This window comes from Heptranchias perlo, chromosome 11 (assembly GCF_035084215.1).
Source record: "Heptranchias perlo isolate sHepPer1 chromosome 11, sHepPer1.hap1, whole genome shotgun sequence".
Lineage (NCBI taxonomy): Eukaryota > Metazoa > Chordata > Chondrichthyes > Hexanchiformes > Hexanchidae > Heptranchias > Heptranchias perlo.
The window spans coordinates 22,596,337-22,621,384 of NC_090335.1; the positions used below are offsets into that span (position 1 = coordinate 22,596,337).

General features: G+C 44.7%; 1 protein-coding gene across 1 annotated transcript in view; it reads right to left on the reverse strand.

Moving 5' to 3' along the window:
• Positions 1-1,975: 1,975 nt before the first annotated feature.
• Positions 1,976-25,048, reverse strand: part of map3k15 (mitogen-activated protein kinase kinase kinase 15) — a 160,093-nt gene continuing 137,020 nt past the window's right edge. The window contains exons 23-28 of the mRNA XM_067992682.1: positions 19,917-20,022; positions 16,644-16,887; positions 15,270-15,379; positions 14,508-14,614; positions 5,892-5,968; positions 1,976-3,130 (exon numbers count right to left, since the gene is read on the reverse strand). Coding sequence (XP_067848783.1) covers positions 3,067-3,130; positions 5,892-5,968; positions 14,508-14,614; positions 15,270-15,379; positions 16,644-16,887; positions 19,917-20,022 — 708 coding nt within the window. The 3' untranslated portion in view covers positions 1,976-3,066. The remainder of the gene's footprint in view (positions 3,131-5,891; positions 5,969-14,507; positions 14,615-15,269; positions 15,380-16,643; positions 16,888-19,916; positions 20,023-25,048) is intronic.

Sequence of the window (25,048 nt, forward strand, 5' to 3'; positions counted from 1 at the left end):
GGACTCCTTTCTTACCCAGTATGTGAGAAGCCCAACAAGAGAGGAATCACAGCTGGATCCAGTAATGGGAAATGAACCAGAACAGATAGAAGTGTAGGGGAACATCTAGGCAATAGTGATCATAACATAAGGTTTAAAATAATGATTTGAGAAAGACATAAGTAAGACAAAGACTAAAGTAATAGATTGGAAAGAACCTAATTTTGAGGGGATGAGAATGGAACTAGGGCAGGTAAACTGGGAAAAATAAATCACAGACAAAGAAATAGAACAGCAGTGGGTAATATGTAAAACGGTGATCAATAGATTTCAGGAGAAATATAATCCTCTAAAAAGCAAGAACAAACTAACCAGTAATGAAACATCATGGAGGAATAAAGAGATAAGGGTAAAATTGAAACTAAAGACAAAGGCATACTCTAAGTACATAGACAATAAAGGAGAGGATGACAAAAGAGCATATAAAGAGGTTAGGAAAGAAGTAAAAAAAAAATTAGGAAATTAAAGAGGGTCTATGAGATTAAATTATCAAGGAATTATTCCACAGATAAATAAATAACAAAAGAAAAATCAGAATAGGGATAGGGTCACTAAGGGATACACATGATAAACACATAGGTAACGACAGTGAAATGGCAGAAATATTGAATAATTACTTTGCCTCCGTATTTACCAGGGAGACTAACATGGTGAGCAAGACATTAGAAAAAGAGGTGAAAAAAGATATTAAAACATTTAAGATCGAAAGGGTGGAGATAATTGATAAACTAATCAAATTTAGGGAGGATAAGACAACTGGTCCAGATGGATTACATCCGTGCAGCTTAATAAGGCCATTTCTAGAAGGATAGAATTGAAAAGCAAAGGGGTTATGTTAAACTTGTATAGAACCTTGGTTAGACCACGCTTGGAGTATTGTGCACAGCTCTGGTATCCATATTATAGAAAGGATAATAGAAGCATTGGAGAGGCTGCAACAAAGATTCACAAGGATACCAGAACTGAGATGATCTACTTATCAGGAAAGGCTGAACAGTCTGGGACTCTTTTCTCTCGAAAAGAGAAGGCTGAGGGTGAACTGATAGAGGTCTTTAAGATAATGAAAGGGTTTGACAGGGTAGATGTAGAGAAAACGTTTCCAATTGTGGGAGAGTCCAAAACTACAGGTCATAAATATAAAATAGACGTTAATAAATCCAACAGAAAATTCAGGAGAAACTTCTTTACTCAGAGTGGTAAGAATGTGGATCGTGCTACCACAAGGAGTAGCTGAGGCAAATAGCATAGATGCATTTAAGGGGACGCTAGATAAGCACATGAGGGAGAAAGGAATAGAAGGGTATCCTGATAGGGTTAGATAAAGTAGGGAGGGAGGAGGCTCATGTGGAGCATAGACACCGGCATAGACCAGTTGGGCCAAATGGCCTGTTTCTGTGCTGTAGTTTCGATGTAACAGTTAGTCTACCCACTACACTAACCATGGCTTGTGGGGTTATTAAGACAGTTCAAGATCTATCGTAAGTTTTTGCAAAAACTTCGCAGTTTAAAATTTAATTGTAACTAGTATTGTTTCACACAAAAATACTAACACCCTAGATTATTAAGTGGAACTAATATTCTCCATACTATGTACAAAATGGATTTGGCTTCTGAATGCAGGAAACAGCAATAATGTGGAGAATTGCATCCATTTTAATAACCATTCATCAGCCATTGAATGAAGGTAAGCACTTTCAATCAGATCGTTACTGAAACATCCCAAGAATTTTATACAAATGGGAAGAAGCAGGTAAAAGTTTTCTCAGAAACCTCTGCAGGAATACAAACTTTGCCACTGAGCTGCTGTAGCCACAGCAGAACAGCCCAGCCCTCTTCCTTCTACGTCCCATCAGGAAAGCAACTGAACATCTGTGAGTTGTGCAATGGTTTGCAATCTGAGGACTCTCGGTGATATCAGTAATTATTCCCAGACTACTCCAAGTAACATGTTTATTTACATAGAGATATGATGTACAATAATTCACCAAATACTAAAAGTGGAGTATATCTATACATACAATAAAATAGTCCTTAATGAGAATGACTTCAGAAGAATATAAAAGATTCAGATCACTGTTGAATAAAGATTTATTTTTTCTGACAAGAAAATTCAGCGCGATATTTTCTGTAATGGCACCATAACTTATTACTCAGGCTAGTCGTGACATGGAGTTGCTTTTGACTGATCACTTACCAAAATTTCAAAAAGAACTAACAGACAAACTCTGGTTTTTAATCCTTTCGATGTTGAATCCATCCATTCGGGAAACTCAAATCATTACCTTTCTCAGGCCAAATGAAATAATGGCTCCTGCCAGCCAATTGGCAAATGAGATTATTTAAGCAGAAAAAATAATGCTTCTAACATAAGATCCGTTAAACACAGTGTACAGATTCCACTACACATTCTGACAAACATGACCAATTTGCATAGCTAAATTAAATACAAATCTTAAACAAAGAATAAACTATTTCCTTCAGATGAAAGGTCCCTTACTGTTGATTACATCCAGGAAACCAACTCTTGATTTATTGGTCAAAATACACAATCCGTTCTTTAATTAAAAATGAAACAAGCAATTCAAAAACCATGACATATATATATATATAAAACCGTGTCTATAATGGAATGGGAAGAGGGAAATATAATTAAATTGACAATGCACTATATTCTTATAATGTTACTGAACTGAAGGAGGCAATGGGACTTGTCAGAATGAGTCAGCTTCAAGTTTGAGGAGGTTCAGCTGCTCTTGGATTGTTTGCTAATCCCAGATCCTGCAGACACCCACTATGTGACTGAGTACTCCACAATGGTTCTCGGTGTTACTGAGCATACACAATACAAATGCTGTACCCAAGGGTTGTGATGGCTTCAGTACTACACATACATCAAACTAAATCTGTGCAAACATGCAAATTCAATACATGCATAATCACTCTCAGTAAAATAGCAGCTTTGGTCATTTGTGTAATAAAAATATCACTGAAAAGGCTGGACAGCATAATTACTGTTTTTGACCTTATTCAATCCTTGGTTGTTTTCCTGAACTTTAATATGCCATTCCAGATTCGACAAACAATCCCTCCTCTGAAACATGGAAAACGACAGTGTTAGCTCCCAGTGCGCTCTTCTGAATGGGAACATTTGCTAATTTAATAGGATGGGATCATCTAATAAAGTGTATGTGACATCCATAGTTGCCACATGTCTGCATTATGTGCAGGCAGTATATGTTTCTGACCTCCGTTGGCACTGCTCGCTCCAAGCCTTATAACGATGTTATAAATTGCCCCCAAATACTTTGCACATTTTCCCTTCTGCACATGCAATGAAGTATGGTGCAGGATAGAAAAGAGAACACCCAACAAGTATTATGGGCATGTTCATCAGTCCCTGGGGCTCCTCATGTGAGAAGCGTTGGTAGGCATAAATGAAGCATGCCAGTGTCCAAACTTTCCAGTGTGTGAGCCAGATCGTCCTGCTGATCTAAGGATCAAGTTTCCAATTCGTTTAGCATAGCATGCAATTGCTCTTGCATAGAGCTGGCACGGACTCGATGGGCCGAATGGTCTCCTTCTGTGCTGTAACCTCTCTATGATTCCAATGGTCAAAAGGCTCTCTGTATCTATAATGTGCCTGGTGGTCTAGGAAGGATCTTCATCTCCCTTCCCTATTCACAGCTAAGTGTCTGAAGTCACACTGTATGGTGGGAGAGGAATTACAGTGTTGCCCTCAACTGCAATCTGCATTAATTTCTTTTGCACGGTGTAGAGTTTCAGTGGGAGCACGGATTGGAGAATTGGGCTTGGAGGTCAAGGTTGTAGGTTTGCAGTGCTCCCGATCTCCAGTGATTCATTTAAAGATCAGGAAAATCCGAAAACCCACAAATAAGGCACACGGACCCACATGAACAGAAATAGCTAACCAATTGTTCAGGCCTGTTGTGTTAGTAAAGGACATGTTGGCACTAAATGCTGCTTGTCTCCAATCTTCTCATGTAAAAGTGGCATGGTGATGAGAGGCAATAAGACTTTTTAAAAAACAGAACAGTAGGCAAGTGCCAGGAAACCCCATTAAAAATGGCTTTGTAATAGAAATGAAGAATCGTTAGATTTGTTGTTACATGATTTGAAAATACTGCTACCATCTCCCAAGAAGCTGAAGCCCTTTCTTTATCTGAATGGAATTACAAATAGATTGTGAGAACCAAACAAGTGGGCAGGAATTAAAGTCACCATATTGCAGCATTGCCACCAAGATACCTCGTTACAGCAGGGCTAGAGGAAGGTGTTAACTGGCTTTTGTTCAATGTCCGTTTCTTATTGCTGTGAAATCAGGAGGATCCCAACCAGTAACAGGAAAATTCCTCTCCCCTCCCTTCCCAGTATAATCCATTCCATCCAAACAGTCTGGACTGCAAAATTCAAGCAATCCTCTATCAGCATCTATTCTTTGATCAACCAGCAGAGGGCAGTGTTCAAGTGGAAACGCAGCTTCTTCAATAATTCCGGGTTTTTGCCTGCACCACTCTACCTGGATGTTCATTCCATGTGTCAATCATTCTCTCTGTGGAGAAGAATTTCCTGATACCAGTCGTGTCCTTTTGCCCTACTCTCATGGTTTAGTTTGAAGTGCTGTCATGTTCCATGCTGCTAATTATTTTATATACCTCTATAAGATCATCTCTCTGTCACCTTCCGTCAAGCCTTAAAAGCCTGAATTTCTCAAGTCCTTCCTCACACCTACAATTATCTGATGCTAGGGATCAGCCTCGTGGCTTTTTGAATTATGCTAAAAGGATCCTTTGTCCATTAAATCCATAAAACACACACTTCTTGATGAATATTGTTCAATTGTACAATGATTCCTAATGCTGCAATATCTGTTTGTTATATTTTCCAGATACAGAATTCCCAACTAACTGGTGCAGTATGTTTGTACGTTATGCTTTCACCATCTACACTAACAGCTACCGTCAGTGCAAACACTGACCAAAAGTGTGCCCCCTTCCCCGGTAGAAAATTTAAACAGCAAGACTAAAGACTAAGGTGATTTCAAGAGTAATTTCATCTCAGGATTCAGAGGGCTGTTATAAAACAATCAAGTTTCACTTCTGACAAATTAGAATATCATTTGAATCCCTCGATTAGATTACAGCCCTGTAATTGCTCCCAGGTATCCAGTGTTTTACCTGTATTAGCCTGACAGAATGGATTTTAAAGGGGACTTCTCAAGAGTTCAGGACAGCCAGGTCAGCACTGTGTACAATGGGTTGTTCTTAGTATTTGTATACACATTGCCACTGCTACTGAAAGCTGCTTTTAACGTGGTGGAAACATGCAGCACTGAGTCAAAGTGTCAGTCTTCACAACGCTTTTAGATCAGGGAAAAACAGCACTGGACATACGTCCTTCAATGTCTGCACAGAGCTCTGCTTAGCAGTGCCAAAATCTGGTGAAACTGTTCACGTTAGTAACCAGCTGGTGTCCTGTCAACTCTTAACTAACGTTAGAAACTTAAAAGGAGGTTCACGGGACTGCCTGGGAACCTTTTAAATTTTAATTTTTAAAGTTTAAGAAAGTTCATGCTGCAACAGTTACAGTTAAAGCAATGAGAGCTTCCTTCTTACACTCAAAGCAGGAATTCAAACTCAGGCCAGCCCAGGGGCCCAAACTTTTTTCTGCAATGCAAACAGTACAGTGTCATTCCCCCTCTTCAAGTCCCATTGCTAAATTTACTTAAAAGAGCCAATGTTTTATTCTCTTCAGTGGAGTACGAAGGAATGTCATTTTAGAATGTAGAGGAGAACGAACCGTCTATCTCTTTCCCCATCTAAATCTGCACTTACCTGAGTTGGAGGTATCGCAAATCATCTTTAGTAATATGTTTAAGAACATCAGGCAATGAGTAACCTTCTGCACACATCTGGAGAAGAGAAAGCTATTTAGAAGTTGGAAAAAGCAGCCTAATGGAAAGCAGCAAAGGCAGTTTAACCCATTCCTCACCTCCCCCCGTGAAGATTCTTTCATAATTTATTGATTGCAAAACCTGAACCCATCCAGAAATGAACCAACAATCATAATAAACTTCGGATCATTTCCTAAAGATGTAATTTAAAAAAAAATTTGTTCATGGGATGTGGGCGTCGCTGGCATGACCAGCATTTATTGCCCATCCCTAATTGCTCTTGAGAAGGTGGTGGTGAGCCGCCTTCTTGAACCGCTGTAGTTCGTGTGGTGAAGGTTCTCCCACAGTGCTGTTAGGAAGGGAGTTCCAGGATTTTGACCCAGCAACAACGAAGGAACAGCGATATATTTCCAAGTCGGGATGGTGTGTGACTTGGAGGGGAACCTGCAGGTGGTGTTATTCCCATGTGCCTGCTGCCCTTGTCCTTCTAGGTGGTAGAGGTTGCGGGTTTGGGAGGTGCTGTTGAAGAAGCCTTGGCGAATTGCTGCAGTGCATCCTGTGGATGGTACACACTGCAGCCACTGTGCGCTGGTGGTGAAGGGAGTGAATGTTTAAGGTGGTGGATGGGGTGCCAATCAAGCGAGCTGCTTTGTTCTGAGAGAAGGATAATCAGTAAATACTGAAAGATTGCACTTGATTTCAAACACTCCCAAAATAAGAAACACATAAGTCATTCTAAATAGTGCCAGTAGATGGTGCAGGGGCAATGGAATTTGAGTATTTACATGGGTACAATAGTGCAGTGGTTATGTTCCTGGAATAGTAATCCAGAGGCTTGGACTAATAATCCGGAAAACGTGAGTTCAAACTGCACCATAGCAGTTTGAGAATTTGAATTCAGTTTAAACAATCTGGAAATAAAAAACTGGTATCAGTAAAAGTGACAAAACTGTCGGATTATCACAAAAACCCAATTGGTTCACTAATGTCCTTTAGGGAAGGAATCCTACCATTCTTACCCGGTCAGGACTATATGTGACTCCAGTCCCACATCAATGTGGTTGACTCTGAATGGCCTAGCAAATTACTCAGTTCAGGGGAACTAGGGATGGGCAATAAATGCCAGTCCTGCCAGCGACGCCCACATCCCAAGAATGAATTTAAAAATCCAACTTTCTTGCGGATTACATATTTCTTCCTGTAGATTAAACCCCTCCTCCCCGAACCTCCCCCTCCAAAAAAAAAATCCTTGTGTTATCACAAGACCCAGGGCATACCAAGAAAAGTATGGATGATATATAGAATAGTAAAGAAATAGTTTAATCTGTCTGGGTCAGCTGGACCTCAGCAGGAAACATTCACTGAAAGCTGCTGAATTTTCTTTGGGAGGAATCATACGTCATGTCTGTTCTGTTTTACACAGTCCATAGCGTTTCATTTTTAACATCACTGCAACTTGCTAGAGGGTTATTAATGATCCAACAGGATACACCTTCTCTCATACCGCTGTGAATTATGCCATTTCTTTTCTGTGTACAAGTCACTAGTAATGTTAAACAGTGGAATTCCCTCAGATATGGGCAGACTGGTTTTGTCTAAATGTTGAAATGATCATTCAGTAATCCTATTACTCCCACCTAACAAAGTCAAAACACTCCTTGCCACTTTATCAGAAGGGGCAATAAAAACATTGGTCTGATTTTATTTGTTCCAACGGTGGTGATAACAGAAACTTTCTGTCGCCCTAAATGATAATACACCGTTAGTACCCCTGTCACTCAATGATCCCCAAACAACCATACAAATATAAGATTGGAGGAATAACGTGCGACCCTACACTGAAGTTATGGGCCCACAATTTATCTCAACCAATTTTACCGGTGAACGCCATAGCAGGAAATACCTTAAAGGCCGGGTATAGATTCTCAGCTGCAAACCATTCTCCACATCATCATCAACAACAACTTGCATTTATAAGAACATAAGAAATAGGAGCAGGAGTAGGCCAATCGGCCCCTCGAGCCTGCTCCGCCATTCAATAAGATCATGGCTGATCTGATCCTAACCTCAATCTAAATTCATGTCCAATTTCCTGCCCGCTCCCCGTAACCCCTAATTCCCTTTACTTCTAGGAAACTGTCTATTTCTGTTTTAAATTTGTTTAATGATGTAGCTTCCACAGCTGCCTGGGGCAGCAAATTCCACAGACCTACTACTTTCTGAGTGAAGAAGTTTCTCCTTATCTCAGTTTTGAAAGAGCAGCCCCTTATTCTAAGATTATGCCCCCTAGTTCTAGTTTCACCCATCCTTGGGAACATCCTTACCGCATCCACCCGATCAAGCCCCTTCACAATCTTATATGTTTCAATAAGATCGCCTCTCAATCTTCTGAACTCCAATGAGTAGAGTCCCAATCTACTCAACCTCTCCTCATATGTCCGCCCCCTCATCCCCGGGATTAACCGAGTGAACCTTCTAGTATATATAGCGCCTTTAACATAGTAAAATGTCCCAAGGCACTTCACAGGAGCGATTTTCAAACAAAATTGACACCGAGCCACATAAGGAGATATTAGGTCAGGTGACCAAAAGCTTGGTCAAAGAGATAGGTTTTAAGGAGCGTTTTAAAGGAGGAGAGAGAGATAGAGAGGTGGAGAGGTTTAGGAAGGGAATTCCAGAGTTTAGAGCCTAGGCAGCTGAAGGCACAGCCGTCAATGGTGGAGCGAATAAAATCGGGGATGCGCAAGAGGCAAGAATTGGAGGAGCGCAGAGATCTCGGAGGGTTGTAGGGAGGGAGATAGGAAGGGGTGAGGCGATGGAGGGATTTGAAAACAAGGATGAGAATTTTAAAATCGAGGCATTGCCGGTCCGGGAACCAATGTAGGTCAGCAAGCACAGGGGTGATGGATGAACGGGACTTGATGAGAGTTAGTATACGGGCAGCAGAGTTTTGGATGAGCTCAAGTTTATGGAGGGTGGAAGGTGGGAGGCCGACCAGGAGAGCATTGGAATAATCCAGTTTGGAGATAACAACAACATGGATGAGGGTTTCAGCAGCAGATGAGCTGAGGCAGGGTGGAGATGGGCAATGTTATGGAGGTGGAAGTAGGTGGTCTTGGTGATGGAGAGTATATGTGGTAAGAAGCTCATCTCAGGGTCAAATAGGACACCAAGGTTGTGAAGGGTCTGGTTCAGCCTCAGACAGTGGCCAGGGAGAGCAATGAAGTTGGTGGCTAGGGACCATAGTTTGTGGCGGGCACCAAAGACAATGGGCTCGAATTTAGCAGGCCTGCGGGTTCCCAGCGGGTGGTCCTCCGGGAGCGTCGAAAACGCGGACGGGTAATTGTTCGCGTCCCCCACGCGATCGCGGGATAATTGGACCCATTAAGGCCTGCTTCCGGGTTCTGCGCTCCCCAGCTGCGTGCCGGCCGGCTGCGCATGCGCAGTACCGTCGACGCGATGTAGGAGCTCCAGTTAAAGGGGCAGTCTCCCAAAGCCCCTCCTGCTGCAAGCAAGAGGTCTGGGAGAATGGCTCAACCAAGGGGAAAGGCTGCGCCCCGTTTTTCAGATCTGGCACTGCAGCTGATGCTGGAGGGCGTGAGGAGGAGGAGGGAAACACTCTTCCCTGAGGATGGGCGCAAGTTCCCTGCCGCCGCAACCAGGAAGGCATGGGCAGAGGTGGCGGCGGAGGTGAGCAGCAGGGGCAACACCCCAAGGACTTGGGAGCAGTGCCGCAAGCGCTTCAATGACCTGACTAGGTCTGGCAAGGTGAGTACACCAACGCACCCTCCCACATCCCGTCCCCACCATCACGCCAAGCAGATCACAACCCCCTCCTGCACAGCCACCACTGCGCTCCATCAGCAATCCTCACAGCCACTCATTCACCATCCTCGCCGTGCACGCAAGTACCCACCGTCCCTGACCCCACCCGAACACTACCACACACCCCAATCCCCATGCAATGGGATGGGCACGTGGCCCACACTTCCTCCCATCCGTTCCGCGCCACGCTCAACCCAACCACACCGATGCTCGATGCGTCTCACGATGCAAGACGCACCCACTCACACATCTGTGTTTTGCCTTCACAGGAGAAGAGGAGCAAGAACAACCGCGAAAGGGCACGCACCGGAGGTGGGCCGCCGCAAGTGGTGGAGCTCACCGACGCAGAGGTGGAGGCGCTCGACCTCGCCCGCACGCGACATTGCCTGTCGGTGGCCGATGGCGAGTGTGTCGCTGCCGAAATGGGCGGTAAGGGAAAGCTGACACTCAACACCCATGATCGCGAGTGACCGTATCATCACCTGCCATCAGGCGCACTGTCAAGTTGGTCCACATGCCTCAAAGTGCCCTCTGTTCTCTTGCAGGTGCGTCTTTGGATCAAGCGAGCATGGAGGGCGATTCCTCAGAGGACATGGCGGTCTCTGAGGGTGCATCGTCACATCAGAGCCAACCATCCACCAGCGCAGAGACACGCACCTCGGTGGGTCCCCCTCGCCAACTAGTTGGGGTAGCACTTGGTGAGTCACTGCGCACGAGTGAGCATGAGCAGACCCTGGTGGCAGGGGCAGCCGCGGAGGGTCCGCGACGGAGGGAGCACTCATCTCCAGGCTCTGCTCAGCCGGACCCAGATGCTGAACCCAGGGGGCCACCAGAGAAAAGGAGAGTCGTCGAGGGCCACCAGCTAATTGCTGAGGTGCTGGCAGAGGTGCCGCGCGCATTGTCCACAATAGCGCAGGCGATGGAGGAGTCCACCTCCTGCATGTGGGCATTGGTGGCGCAGGCACAGGAGGGTACCGGCGACACAGTGTTGCGGGTAGGTGCGGGACTGTCTGCGGTGGAGGACAGGCTGGCCTCCCTCGAGCGTCACGCACAGCTCCACTTCGAGTCCTTGCAGGCCCTCACAACGTCTGTACGGATTCAGGGTGAGCAACATTCCGACGCCACCAACAGGCTGAGGGATACACTAGGGGTGGCCTTGCAAGGCCTCACACATGCCATCCAAACTGCCGTCCAGCAGGGTGGAAGGGGTGATGTGGGCCGAGGCCAAGAGAGGGATGATGGTGACCGGGGACATGGAAGCGGGGACGCCTCTCAAGGCGTCCCCACGTCCCACCCGTCGCCCACCTCTCAACCAGCACCCGCAATGGTGCCTCCTCTCCAGGTGGCCGAGTCTGCCCCTGCCCCGGTGCAGGAGGAGCAGTCTGTGGAGGTGCCCTCACGGGCACCGAAACCCAGGGGCCGTCCGCCAAAAGCATCTACCCGGTCAAGGCAAGAAGACGAGCAACCTGCCACTACCTCTGCTGGAGCCACAGGGGTAGCACCACGTAGGGGTTCCCGGAGAAGAATTCCAAAGGCCTTATAATCACAAAGGGAATACACCAGGGTGTTTATTATTTTGTACTTTGTTTCTTAAATGATGTCACATTCCACATATTAAATAGTCTATTCTCACCACTCCTGCCACCTCTCGTCCATTCTTCCGCGGCTTGTGCAGTAGTTGCGTTCCGTGGAGGCCATCATGACGGCGAACACCTGCTGCCACCCATTGGGCACACTGCTGTGGGTGCAGGATTACTGGCAGCACTCTTCAGTGGAGGGGGCTGGTATGGCCGCTCGCATGTGCAGGTGAGGAGATGCGAGCGCCTCGCAGTGTCTGACTCTAGGAGAACCGTTGACGTATGAGTGCGTCCCTGGCCCGGCGACCATCCCGGTGAGTCGCGGCTCGGCGCATGGGTCGTCCAACATCCTCGGGCGCGTCCTCCTCCTCCTCCTCCGCCTCCTCCTCCTCCTCCTCCTCCTCCTCCTCGCCCTCGCCTTCCTCAATGTGGGTGGCGGGTGTGGATGGGGCCTCCTCCAGCGGCACCCCTCTCTGTTGGGCCATGTTGTGCAGGGCACAGCAGACAACTATGATTCGTCCCACTCTGAATGGTGTGTATTGGAGCGCTCCCCCAGAACGATCAAGGCACCTGAAGCGCATCTTGAGAAGCCCTATGGTCTGCTCAATTGTAGACCTGGTAGCAGTGTGGCTGTCATTGTACCGACGCTCCGGCTCGGTGATGGGGTTCCTCAGAGGTGTCATGAGCCACGTGTGGAGGGGATACCCCTTGTCGCCGAGGAGCCAGCCGTTGCCGGCGTTGGGTGCCTGCAGGATGGGCGGGACGGCGGACTCCCTGAGGACGAAGGCATCGTGGCAGCTGCCGGGGTATCTGGCGCACACGTGTAGGAATCTCTGGCGGTGGTCACAGATGAGCTGGGCGTTCATGGAGTGATACCCCTTCCTGTTGATGAACAGCCCTGGCTCATGCGGAGGTGCCCGTATTGCGATGTGGGTGCAGTCGATTACACCCTGCACCCGTGGGAAGCCGGCCATGGCATGGAATCCAACCGCCCTCTCCATCTGGCTGCGCTCGTCCATGGCGAAGTTGATGTAGTGGGAGGCCCTGCGGAACAACCCATCGGTGACCTGCCTTATGCACTTGTGTGCAGAGGACTGACAGACCCCGGTGATGTCCCCGGTGGCACCCTGGAAGGAACCAGATGCGAAGAAGTTGAGGGCAGTGGTGACTTTGACGGCGACAGGTAAGAAGATGCTGCTTGGTCCATCAGGGAGCAGCTCGTCGTTAAGGAGGCTGCAGATGTCGGCGACTACCTGGCGATTGACTCTGAGCCTCCGTATGCACTGCTCCTCGGAGAGGTCCATGAAGCTGAGCCTCGCTCTGTACACCCTGTGCGGAGGGTAGTGCCTCCTGCGACGCATCTCTCTCTGCGGTTGCCCTCCCTCCTGCTGTGCAGGTGGGTGTGCCGCAGCACCGTGTTGGGGGGCCCCACCTCTCCGAGGCGGACGGCGTGGACTGTGAGGCTGCTGGGGCTGGTCATCCTGTTCGTCCTCCGACGATGTCAACGCACCACCCATCTGGCAGGTGTTGGTGTGAGGGGTTGTGCAGGGTAGGTGGGTGGGTCCTCGGACTGGGGCTGCGGTTTCGTGTCGGTCTGTCCTCTGGCTTGGCGGGGGTTGGTGGAGGGCAGGGGTTGCCCTATGTGACGCGGTGGCCTCCTGCGTGGGTGAGGGCGCTCCCCCGTGGAGCGCACCTTGGCACCTGGCACAGGCTGCTGGCTGCAACACGCCTGGTTTGAAGGGTCCTGTTTCCCCCAGTGTGGGAAACTGACTGCTTTGACCGTAAAATCCCACACTTCCTCTTTTGACAGCTGCTTCAGCTCATTAACTGACCACAACGAGCAAGTTAAGTGCTCTCAAGTGGAACCCCGCTGGCTTTAATTGCCTGCGGGATTCCCACCAGCGGGGCTTGCGCGCGCAGCCCCGCACGTCAGCGCGGTACCCGGAAGTGGCCGGGATTTCGTCCGAATCCGGTCACGTGATCGGAGATCGGGATTTTCGGGGCCCCCCCGCTGGAAACCCGCCGGAAACCCGACCCTAAAATCGAGCCCAATGGTTCGGTCTTCCCAATATTTAGTTGGAGGAAATTTCTGCTCATCCAGTACTGGATGTCGGATAAGCAGTGTGACAAATGAGAGACTGTGGAGGGGTCGAGGGAGGTGGTGGTGAGGTAGAGCTGGGTTTCAACAGCATACATGTGGAACCTGATGTGTTTTCGGATGATATCGCCGAGGGGCAGCATGTAGATAAGAAACAGGATGGGGCCAAGGATAGATCCTAGTGGGACTTCAAATGTAGCAGTGCCATTTGTAACATCTGTAAATGACTTTTTATATGGAACGATAGCAAGTTGGGACTGGTACAAGAACAGACCCTCAAGAAAAAAATCAAACCATACCATAAAATCAATACTATACATTACTTAAAAAATAAATGCCCCAGACGTTTTTTCAGTCACCGTTGTGGCTTTTGTATCTTTTGCTGCTTGTTAATTTGCATAGTATAGGGGAAAGAGAGAGATAATAGAAAGGAGTAACAAAGAAAAAGGGAGAGAATGGAAAAAGAGAAGAAAAATAAAGAAAGAGATTGAGAACAGAAAGAATAAAAAGAAAAGCTGGGGAGAGAGAAGGGATAAAGACAGAGATGGGAGAGAGCAGGAATAAAGAGAGAGACACCAGGGAGAGAGGAGGAACAAAGAGAGAGACAGGGGCGCGAGTAATAGAAAGAGCAAATAGAGAGTCTGGGGAGAGAGGAGAAATAGTGAGGCTAAGAAGAGAGGAACAGTATAGAACAAGACTAGGAAGAGAGAAGGAATAAAGAGAGACATTGAGGAGAAAGGAAGAAAAAAGAGAGCGAGGGGAACAGAGAAGGAAAAGAGATGACTAAAGAGAGAAGCTGGGGAAGAGGAAGGATAAAGAGAGGTAAGGGAGAGAGAAGTGGAAATGAATAAAATGAGAAGAACAATAAGAACAATTACTAGTGGATACAAATAGTTCTTCTCTGGTCCAATTATATGGAATATATGCCAAACATAGTAATAAGCAGTTCAGTAGGAGTAATCATCCCATGGAAAGAATGTATTTTTGTAGTTTTAATCAGTTTTCAGAGGAAGGACAGCCCTAGTGTAATTTCCCCATCACAGATGCCACCCTTTACCCTGTTTATAGTGTCCTGGTCTGCTCCTTGTTCTTGCAGCCAGTTAGTGAGCTCTTGATCCAATGTGTGATGTGCAGGAGGCTGTGACACTGAAGGACCTGAGACATCTGGGAATGAAGAACACAGGCAATGCAGTCAGTTATTCAGTCTCGGCCCTGACCATTTGTTTTTCAGGAGTGAGCTAGTACAGGAATGTGCTGAAAGAGCCAAAATGATGAAGAAACTTTTTAAAAATGAGCTTAAACCAGTTTTTCATGACTTTAAACAAATGCAGTAGATGTGCTTCAGTGAGCAAGTCAAAATAAAACTAGCTAAACCTCTAATTCCAGCACATTCAGTATAAATGAATATTTCATCCTTTACAGCCAACGAAGTATATCTTTACAAAAATGTACGTCACTGTTGTAATGTAGAAAATACGACAGCCATTTAGCGCACAGCAAGCTCCCATAAATAATAATGAAATAAATGACCAGGCCATCAGTTTTAGGTGTTGGTTGAAGGATAAATATTGGCTAGGACACCAAAACTAAGGGCCATAAATATAAGATAGTCACTAATAAATGCAAGAGGGAATTCAGGAGAAACTTCTTTACCCAAAGAGTGGTTAGAATGTGGAACTCGCTACCACATGGAGTAGTTGAGGTGAATATTATAGATTCAGCAAGAAGAAAAGGATCTAGAGGAAGAAGATAATCTGCAACAGGCAGTTTTGAGAGTGGTTCTGGTCTAGGGTGTTCATGCTCAGTTTTATATACTTACTTGGCTTGGATTTTAACTGGAGATGGTATATGTCCTGGTGTCTCTGTTCAATTGTTTGTCGAAGAAGTTTCTGATATTCTTTTTCCTTCTGGACCAAGTCCTCCAAAAGCCTACAGGATCAGAATGAGATCATCTCACAACTCAACCAGAAAGAAAGTACTTGTATTTATATAGCACCTTTCATGACCTCAGGACGTCCCGAAGTGCTTTACAGCCAATGAAGTACTTTTGAAGTGTAGTCACTGTTGTAATGTAGGGAAACTAAACAGTACCTGGATTGCTTGCAGCAGTGTCCTGGAGATTAATCTTCATTTCCTGGAGACATCAGGACAATCCTGGAGCGTGGCAATCCTAGATTACATGACTGAAGCTCAACCAATTTAGAATCATGAAATTAGGCAACAACTTTGAATTGATGCTCCAGTTCCTGTTGTTTATAATAGAGACCTTTTAAATGTAATGATGGGGTGATATTCTTATAATTCACCAAGGACTATTCAGTTGCCTGTAACCCCCACTCTCCAATGAGTGAGTCTATATCCAAATTACATACAGGAGTCAGCCACAATCTCAGGATGTCCTAAAGACACTTTACAGCCAACGAAGTATATCTTTACAAAAATGTACGTCACTGTTGTAATGTAGAAAATACGACAGCCATTTAACGCACAGCAAGCTCCCATAAACAACAATGAAATAAATGACCAGACCACCAGATTTAGGTGTTGGTTGAAGGATAAATATTGACTAGGACACCAAAACTAAGGGCCATAAATATAAGATAGTCATTAATAAATGCAAGAGGGAATTCAGGAGAAACTTCTTTACCCAGAGAGTGGTTAGAATGTGGAACTCGCTACCACGTGGAGTAGTTGAGGCGAATATTATAGATGTATTTAAGGGGAAGCTAGATAAACACATGAGAGAGAAATGAATAGAAGGATATGCTGATAGGGTTAGATGAAGAGGAGTGGGTGGAAGCTTGTGTGGAGCATAAACCCCAGCACAGACCAGTTGGGCCGAATGGCCTGTTTCTGTGCTGTACATTCTATGTAATTCTATCTCATATAGTGCCATGGGATCTATTGCATCCATCTAAGAGGCCAGACAGAGGCCTCAGTTTAACAGCTCATCCGAAAGACAGCACAGCACTCCTTCAGTACTGCACTGAAGTGCCAGCTGAGATTATGTACTCTGGAGTGGGACTTGAATAGACAATCTTCCGACTCAGAGGCACGAGTACGACCAACCGAGCCGAGGCTGACACCAGAGTTCAGCCTCGCCGAGATTTTGTAGAACACTGAAGCTGTTGAAGGTGACACATAGGAATGAGTTACTACCTTGAAAGGACAGATAAAGACAAAGGCACAATACCTGTTTGTTTCCAGTTTTAATTTGCCCAGCTGCACACTCAGAGGCTTTTGTAGGTGCTGGAAGTCTTGAGATGCGACTGAACTAAAGGGGCTCACTCCGGAGGCAATGGGAGGCTCCTCGTTTACAGGTTGCCCTTCCTGTTGGTACACAGGGTCTTCCTGTTGGTACACAGGGTCTTCCACCTCATCTGTATCTTTTTCTGCCCCTTCACTCTCAGAGGCAGGGCCAAAGTGAGAACGCAGCTCTAAATAAACACCAAAATAACCATGGAAATATTAGTACACAATCAATAAACAATAAAACAAGAAGCTGTGGTCTTGTTCTTAAAAAATCATTTTATTAGAAACTATTATAAGACTATTTAATGTTCCACATGATTTTATACAAAATGTTTCTTCTAGCTTCAGATCTGTAGCTGTCTCTGAATTTCCTCCAGGATTCCGCAAGCCACCTGCCATAATTCTGGTGGGAGTCCAGTGGAACTCACCAGAAAAAGGCAGGGCCCACTTACGCCAGGCCCCTATCGACCCTGGGAGTTCCTGGTTGGCCTTGTAAGTGGCAGAACCTCCACTGCTCCTAACAAGGCCAATGATGTCAAGTGAGCAAAGCTGGGTGCGGGGACTCCCTACACAGGAAGTTCCCACTTCCTTGGCTCAGAAGGGACCTGTCATATTACTAGAGGCCTGTACGCTGAGAAAGAGGCATCCTGGCCTCCAGGTGGGCAGAAGTCAGAATCACCAGGAAGTAGTCCAAACAAGGGAAGCTGCTTGGACCCCAGGTTGCTATGTCAAAAAAAAATTAGATTGGCCTCATTACACAGGGTCTGAGGGGGATCTGGATGGGGCCTAGGGAAAGGGCCTTGACATCCCCTCCCTGATTCTGGTTGCATGGGGCCAGTGGGCCTAGAGATGCACCCTTAATATCATGGGCACCCACTGGCCTCATGCAAACAAGGTGTGCACATTGTCAGAGTCATCACCGGAGGGCGTTGGTGGGTTCAATCTTGGCATAACTGCCGTGATCTCAGCCTACCGATTTTCAGGGCCATGATATTTTGGCATAATATAAGGCGTGGTCTGGAGCCCAGCAGTTTTAACTTTACTTTCCACCTGGACCAGCTGATATGAAAGTGTATTTGTATTTTCAGTGCCAATGGGACATGGTGATAGAAGTTTAGACTAGATCCACAACAAATGATCAAATTGTACTGTTTTCAGCATGTTGATCATGGAATTTGGGGTCTATGTCAAATAAGAAACTAAGTTCAACCCAAGCACACAAATAAGTTACTTTTGATCGGAACACTATCAACAAGGTATAGTTTCACAAATACGTTCACTGCTGTCACTGTTCCATCACACTGATCTCTGGGAAATATTGTTTCATCAATAACTGATCCCAAGACTCAAACAGCACTGGAACCAATTAGTGCCTCACGCACCCCAGAAGGACAAGGCACATTCCTTCAGCATAAGTCACAGGCCTCAATTTTGCCATCGTCTTGGTCCTGGTGCACTTTAAATTATGTATTACATCTACAGAATACTGATCTAAGCACCATGAAGTTTGGAACCTAACCTATGGCAATTAAGAGGATTGAGCTACAACTACAATTCTAATTTTGTTTATATGATTTTCTTGTAGGTTCCAGAAAGTCCCAGAAAACTTCTGAGGCCGAAATTAGGTGGGAAAGTAAGCTGTGAGGAGGACACAAAGAGTCTGCAAAGGGATATAGACAGGTTAAGTGAGTGGGCAAGAAGGTGGCAGATGGAGTATAATGTGGGGAAATATGAGGTTATTCACTTTGGTAGGAAGAATAGAAAAACAAAATATTTTTTTAAATGGTGAGAAACTATTAAATGTTGGTGTTCAGAGGGATTTGGGTGTCCTCGTACAAGAAACACAGAAAGTTAGCATGCGGGTACAGCAAGCAATTAGGAAGATGAATGGAATGTTGGCCTTTATTGCAAGGGGGTTGGAATACAAGAGTAAGGAAATCTTACTACAATTGAACTAGGCTTTGGTGAGACCACACCTGGAGTACTGAGTACAGTTTTCGTCTCCTTATCCAAGGAAAGATATATTTGCCTTAGAGGGGGTGCAACAAAGGTTCACTAGATTGATTCCTGAGATGAGAGGGCTGGCCGACGGGGAGAGATTGAGTTGAATGGGCGTATACTGTCTGGAGTTTAGAAGAATGAGAGGTGACCTCATTGAAACATATAAGATTCTGAGGGGGTTTGATAGGGTAGATGCTGAGAGGTTGTTTCCCCTGGCTGGAGAGTCTAGAACTAGGGGGATTAGTCTCAGGATAAGGGGTCGGCCATTTAAGACTGAGATGAGGATGAATTTCTTCACTCAGAGGGTTGTGAATCTTTGGAATTCTCTATCCCAGAGGGCTGTGGATGCTCAGTCGTTGAGTATATTCAAGGCTGAGATCGATAGATTTTTGGACTCTAAGGGAATCAAGGGATTTGGGGATCGGGTGGGAAAGTGGAGTTGAGGTCGAAGATCAGCCACGATCTTATTGAATGGTGGAGCAGGCATGAGGGGCAGTATGGCCTACTCCTGCTCCTATTTTTTATGTTCTTATTATTTGAGGTGAGGGATATTCTGGCCTTTATATCTAGTGGACTAGAATACAAGGGGGTAGAAGTTATGCTACAGCTATACAAAGCCCTAGTTAGACCACACCTGGAGTACTGTGTTCAGTTCTGGGCACCGTACCTTAGGAAGGATATATTGGCTTTGGAAGGAATGCAGCATAGGTTTACTAGAATGATACCTGGACTTCAAGGGTTAAATTACGAGGAGAGATTACACAAACTAGGGTTGTATTCCCTGGAATTTAGAAGATTAAGAGGGGATTTGATTGAAGTTTTCAAGATATTAAGGGGATCTGATAGGGTAGATAGAGAGAAACTATTTCTGCTGGTTGGGGAATCTAGGACTAGGGGACATAGCCTAAAAATTAGAGCTAGGACTTTCAGGAGTGAAGTTAGGAAACACTTCTACACGCAAAGGGTGGCAGAAGTTTGGAACTCTCTTCTGTAAAAGGCAGTTGATGCTAGCTCAATTGTTAATTTTTAATCTGTGATTGATAGATTTTTGTTAATGGTATTAAGGGGTGTGGGGCTAAGGCGGGTATATGGAGTTAGGTCACAGATCAGCCATGATCTCACTGAATGGCAGAACAGGCTCGAGGGGCTAAATGCCCTACTCTTGCTGCTATGTTCCTGAGCTGCCTTTCCAGAAGCCGGGGGAATTATGTACCTGGAACGAGAATGGTGACTGCAGCTTGTACTGCACGGCGGATAATGTTATCCATTGCAAACATCCAGTGCGGCTTGATGTGATGGTGTCGCAGAACCCTATTAACCTAAAGCACGGCAAAAAGAAAGCAAATGAGTTATATCTGATGTAGAAGTCTTTATTTTATTGGAAAGAGAAAGAAACTAAAATCAACCATCATCTGCCAACTTCTGAAAACCCACTTCATTCATTTTGTTCTCAGTGTTGAGGCTTACCTCCTAAAGCTGAATCAGAACAATCTGCTTTGGACATACCTTGGAACAGTTGAGTGACTATAGATGTACCTGTGGTATGTGCTGCCAAACTCAGGGTAATTGAATTGGACAGTTACACAGAATTACATAAAAGTTACAACACTGATAAAGGCCATTCGGCCCACATCGGTCTATGCTGGTGTTTATGCTCCACCTGAGCCTCCTCCCACTCTATTTACTTCATCTCACCCTGTTAACATATTCCTTTCTCCCTCATGTACTTATCTAGCTTCCCCTTAAATGCATCTATGTATTGAATGATGAGAACAAAGGCTGACGTCCATCCAGCTTTGGTTTGACAAAATACTACAAAGATGATTGATGTTCAAATCACATGGTATAAGTTTGTACATCACAATTTGTGGCTCAGTTCTGTAGAATAGCATCACTCCACCAATGTGATATCAAGGTATCTGCAATCTGATTCAGTAGTCCCCAAATAACCATGTTTATAACTATTCAAACTCATCAATACTTGATAGCAGGACAAGTTTTGTTGGTGATTACTCAGCAGCTGCCGTGCAATTCAGGTACCAGTATGTGATTTTGCATGTTACACACAGTATCTCCTTGGTTAGTTATACTTTGAGTTTGATTGGTTAGTTGTCCCTGATGGAATTTAATATTCCTGGAAGTTTTCATCAAGGCCTGAGGCTGACACCATCATTTAGCAACACAGATTGGTAAGAGTTTAACGGAGAATTGGTTCTTTAACAGCCACATTATTACACCATTCAGTCAGTGTCATTGTTAGAGATGCCACAAGACTTCACCATCACATTACTGCCTCTGCCAGCTTCCTGTCTATTGTCACTTTTCCATTTAGAATCATAGAATCTTACAGCACAGAAGTGTGCTGGTTCTTTGAAAGAACTACCCAATTAGTCCCACTCCCTCGCTCTTTCCCCATAGCCTTGCAATTTTCTCCCCTTCAAGTATTTATCCAATTCCCTTTGAAAGTTACTATTGAAACTGCTTCCACCACCCTTCCAGGCAGTGAAAGGTTTTCCCATACAAATTCCCCGTATTTCCAAGTGTTTTTATCTCAGTTTTCCAAGGGCACCGATTGTCAGCCATACAGCACACGTGCCTGAATCTGTTCAATCTTCCTGCTGTAACACGCTCTGCTACTACACACAGTTCACCCCTTCTCGTTACTTCAGCTCAATGTGTCCTCTCAGCAGGTACCCAACATACTTCTTGATCATTGTTCCAAAAGTATCAAGTCTGTTTCTGAGCATTCAGCTCTCGGCACCACACGGTGCTGACTTCATGGACTTTATTTCACATCCTATGGTACACCTCTCCTCTTCTAGGATGGTTTCCATACTTTTTCACAAACTATTCCATTTTAAACAATGAGTTTCCGCACCTCTTTCCCACATCCACCTTCATTGAGTGTACAACTTCTCAGGCATACAACCTTAGCCGCCATTTCCTCAACATCCATGTTCACTTTCTTCAGCATTCTTGTAAACTTTCATGCTCTTCCTCACACTACATGCGTAATTTTGGAAAGCAGAATCTGAAACCCCACTTTGCTCCTTCATCTCCCAGGTTCTTTAGTCGTCCTGACGGCAGCAATCAAGAACATGCAGATTAGCACACCAGGTCCAGATCTTCATGCCTTCAGGATCACTGCCTTCAGTGCCTCTGCTTCCCATTGCTTATGATATGGTCTGATACAACCCTGTCAGAAATCTGTCTTTAAACTAATCGGACACTTTTCCTTAAACTTGCACACAAATAGTCTGACTCTTTCGAAGGTTATCGGGGGGATCTAATAGAAATGCTCAAAGTTTTGAAAGACTTTGAGAGGGTAGAGTGGAAGATTATTTCCACTCATCACTGAATTAGTAACAAAGGGGAATCAATCTAAAAGCCTGAGATTTAGAAGAAATTTATTCACACAAAGGATCATTAGAATTTAGAATGTATTAGTGCAAGTGTTTATTGAAGCTGAGTAAATAATGACATTGAAGAGGGACTTAATTAAACACTTGAAGAGGAAAAGTACTAAAGGGAATGGGGAAAGAGCCAGTAACCCTAGAAACTATTTATCCACAAGGAATTGTAAAGAATCATGGAGATTTCTGCACAGAGTGAAGCCTTTTATCCTATTGTACCTATCTCAGTGCTAGCTCCATATCAGAACTATCTAGCCTAAATTAATTTCCTAGCTCTTCCATTGCACTAATACATTCTAAATTCTAATGATCCTTTGTGTGAATAATTTTTTTCTAAATCTTATGCTTTTAAGTTGATTCCCCCCAGTGATGAGTAAAAATAATCTTCTACTCTTTACCCTCTCAAAGTCTTTCAAAACTTTGAGCTTTTCTATCAGATCCCCCTTTAACCTTCTCTGCTGTAGTGAACAAGTCTTTCATTGTAACTATATCCTCTCAACCCTGCTTTAATCCTAGTAAATTTACATTGCAGTTTTCCATAGCTTTCTGGACTGCGATGCCCAAAACTGCACATAATACTCCAACTGGGGCCTAACTAACGCCTTATACAGTTTTATCATCACCTTCTTACCAGTGGCAGAGCCAGTGGGGTTCAGTGGGGGGAGGGGGTTGCTGGTGGGTTGCTAGTCATTTTGAGGATATGGAGGACCACCTCCATTTCACTGCCAGGAATCTCTGTCACCCATCTCTGGCCTCCAGGTTTGGCCTGCAGGTCCGTGCAGTTCCCAGCTTGGCCTTCGGACTAGGTATGTCGGCATTCCCCAGTTCCCATCTTGTCCCATTCCTGCAAGTCGGTCAAACCTAGCTCCGTCACTGCCTCTTTGTTTTTGTATTCAATGGCACTATATATAAAACCCAGAATCCCATTTGCCCTTTATATGGCTTTTTCCCATCTGCAATCTTACTTATGAAGATTTTTGATTCTAAATCTCTTCTTCACTCCATTGAAAATTTTACCATTTAGATCATATTTGCCTTTTCTGTTCTTGTTCCCAAAATATACTACTCTGCGTTCATCTATGTGGAACTTCATTTGCCACATATCTGCCCACTTCCACACCCTGACTATGTCCCCCTGTAAGTTTCTTAGATTATTCCTCAAAGTTTTTTTAAATCTGGTGTGATCAGCAAAGTTTGACATTATTCCCTCTATGCCCGTGTCCAAATCATTTATGTAAATAGAGGTCAAGAAAGGTCTCAATACGGATCTCTGGAGCACATTACTTGTTTCATCTCGACTATTTGAGAAATATCCAATTAGCCCTTCTCTCTATCCTTTAGCCATCCCTCTATCCCTGCTGTCATGGCCCTAAATCTTTCCAAAACTCAAATGTATTTTGAAAGTCCAAATATCTACTGCATTTCATTTCTCCATAGGGTTGGTAATTTCCCTAAAGAATTAAAATTAAATTAGTCAAGCATGACTTGCCCTTTATATATCTGTAGTTATAGTTTTCTTTTTGCATATTAAGAGTGCTTTTTAAAATCTGTCTGAGTGGAAAGACCTGAAGAGCACATCGTGTCCTCTCCTGAAGCCACACTGACTTTCCCACAGCCTTCAGTCCAGGTGTCCCTGCATCCTGAAACAAAAACAGAAAATGTTAGAAGTACACAGTAGGCTGGCCAGCATCAGTAGAGGAAAGACAGCTTAAAGTTTCGAGTGTAACCCTTTGACAACTCAGGCAAATGGTTATACCCGGAATATTAACCTGTTTTTTTTTACAAATGCTGACTGACCCACCGTATAATTCCAATATTTTCTGTTTTTGTTGCAGAATTCCAGCATTTGCAGTTTTTTTATTTTTATTTATTCCTGCATGCTATTCAGGAGCAGACTATTGCCTTGAATTCTTGTACTCTTTACATTTACAATTGTAGGTCCTTATTATCATCTCTTCTCTTCACCGTTTCCATTTCCACTGATCAACTGGAATTCTTCCCTTTTGCATCTGAGTTTACAGGTGAGTTTTTGCTGCCTTTCCCTGAGCCCTTTTTACAACTCACTTTTCCTGCTCTTACCCACAGTTTCCACTATCTGCCCCTTTCCTTGTAATGGAATTATCTCAAATGAAACTCTTCCACCACTTCATTCCCCTGCCTCATCTTTGAGTATTTCAGCTGCTGTTCTGCATATGCTTGAGGCTTTTCCTTTCTTCATCTGCCTTACTGCCTGTTCAATCTCCTCCAGCGTCACTTCTCTCTCCACCTCTCTTGCTAACTTGGTCAGCTCTCCAGTTAGCCCTGTCACATTATTAGCTACAACGTGAGCCATAGTTGGAACTACATCCCCTTATTCAAGAGTTGCTATAATCAGTGCTAGAAAACATGCATGATTCCTTCCTCTTCACATTATTATGTTTTGCCTTCATCCTTTACTGGCTCAAAATACATATGAGTTCATTACCAATCTGCAAAGGGTTTCTTGCTACCAAGCTCTTCTCCTTTTCTCTTTAATTTCTGTTGCTTTATCCACCTAGAACTCTTGCCTCTCGTATCTCACCTTACTTCTGAGTTTTTGCTGCATTTTTCTGAGCCATTTTCACATCTCACTTTAACCTGGTTTTTATTTACAGTTTTGATCATCTGTACCTTTGTTTCTTTTACTTTCTTAATTGACTGAACGGTTACTTCAGCTGCTCCTGCTTTGTTTTTTCTTTCTTTGACCAAGTACCTCCACTGCGTCTCTACCACAACCTATGGTATGTAACTCACAGCCTCTGCTCATCTCCTTTCTTGAGCAGGTCAATAGGAAATGGTGAAAATCATCCACCTATTACCATCCTGAACTGAAGCTGCTTTGCTGGATCTTTCAGTTATTCAAGGTCCACACCCAGAACCAATCTCTGCTTGTTTCTTCTTTCTCTGCTTCACT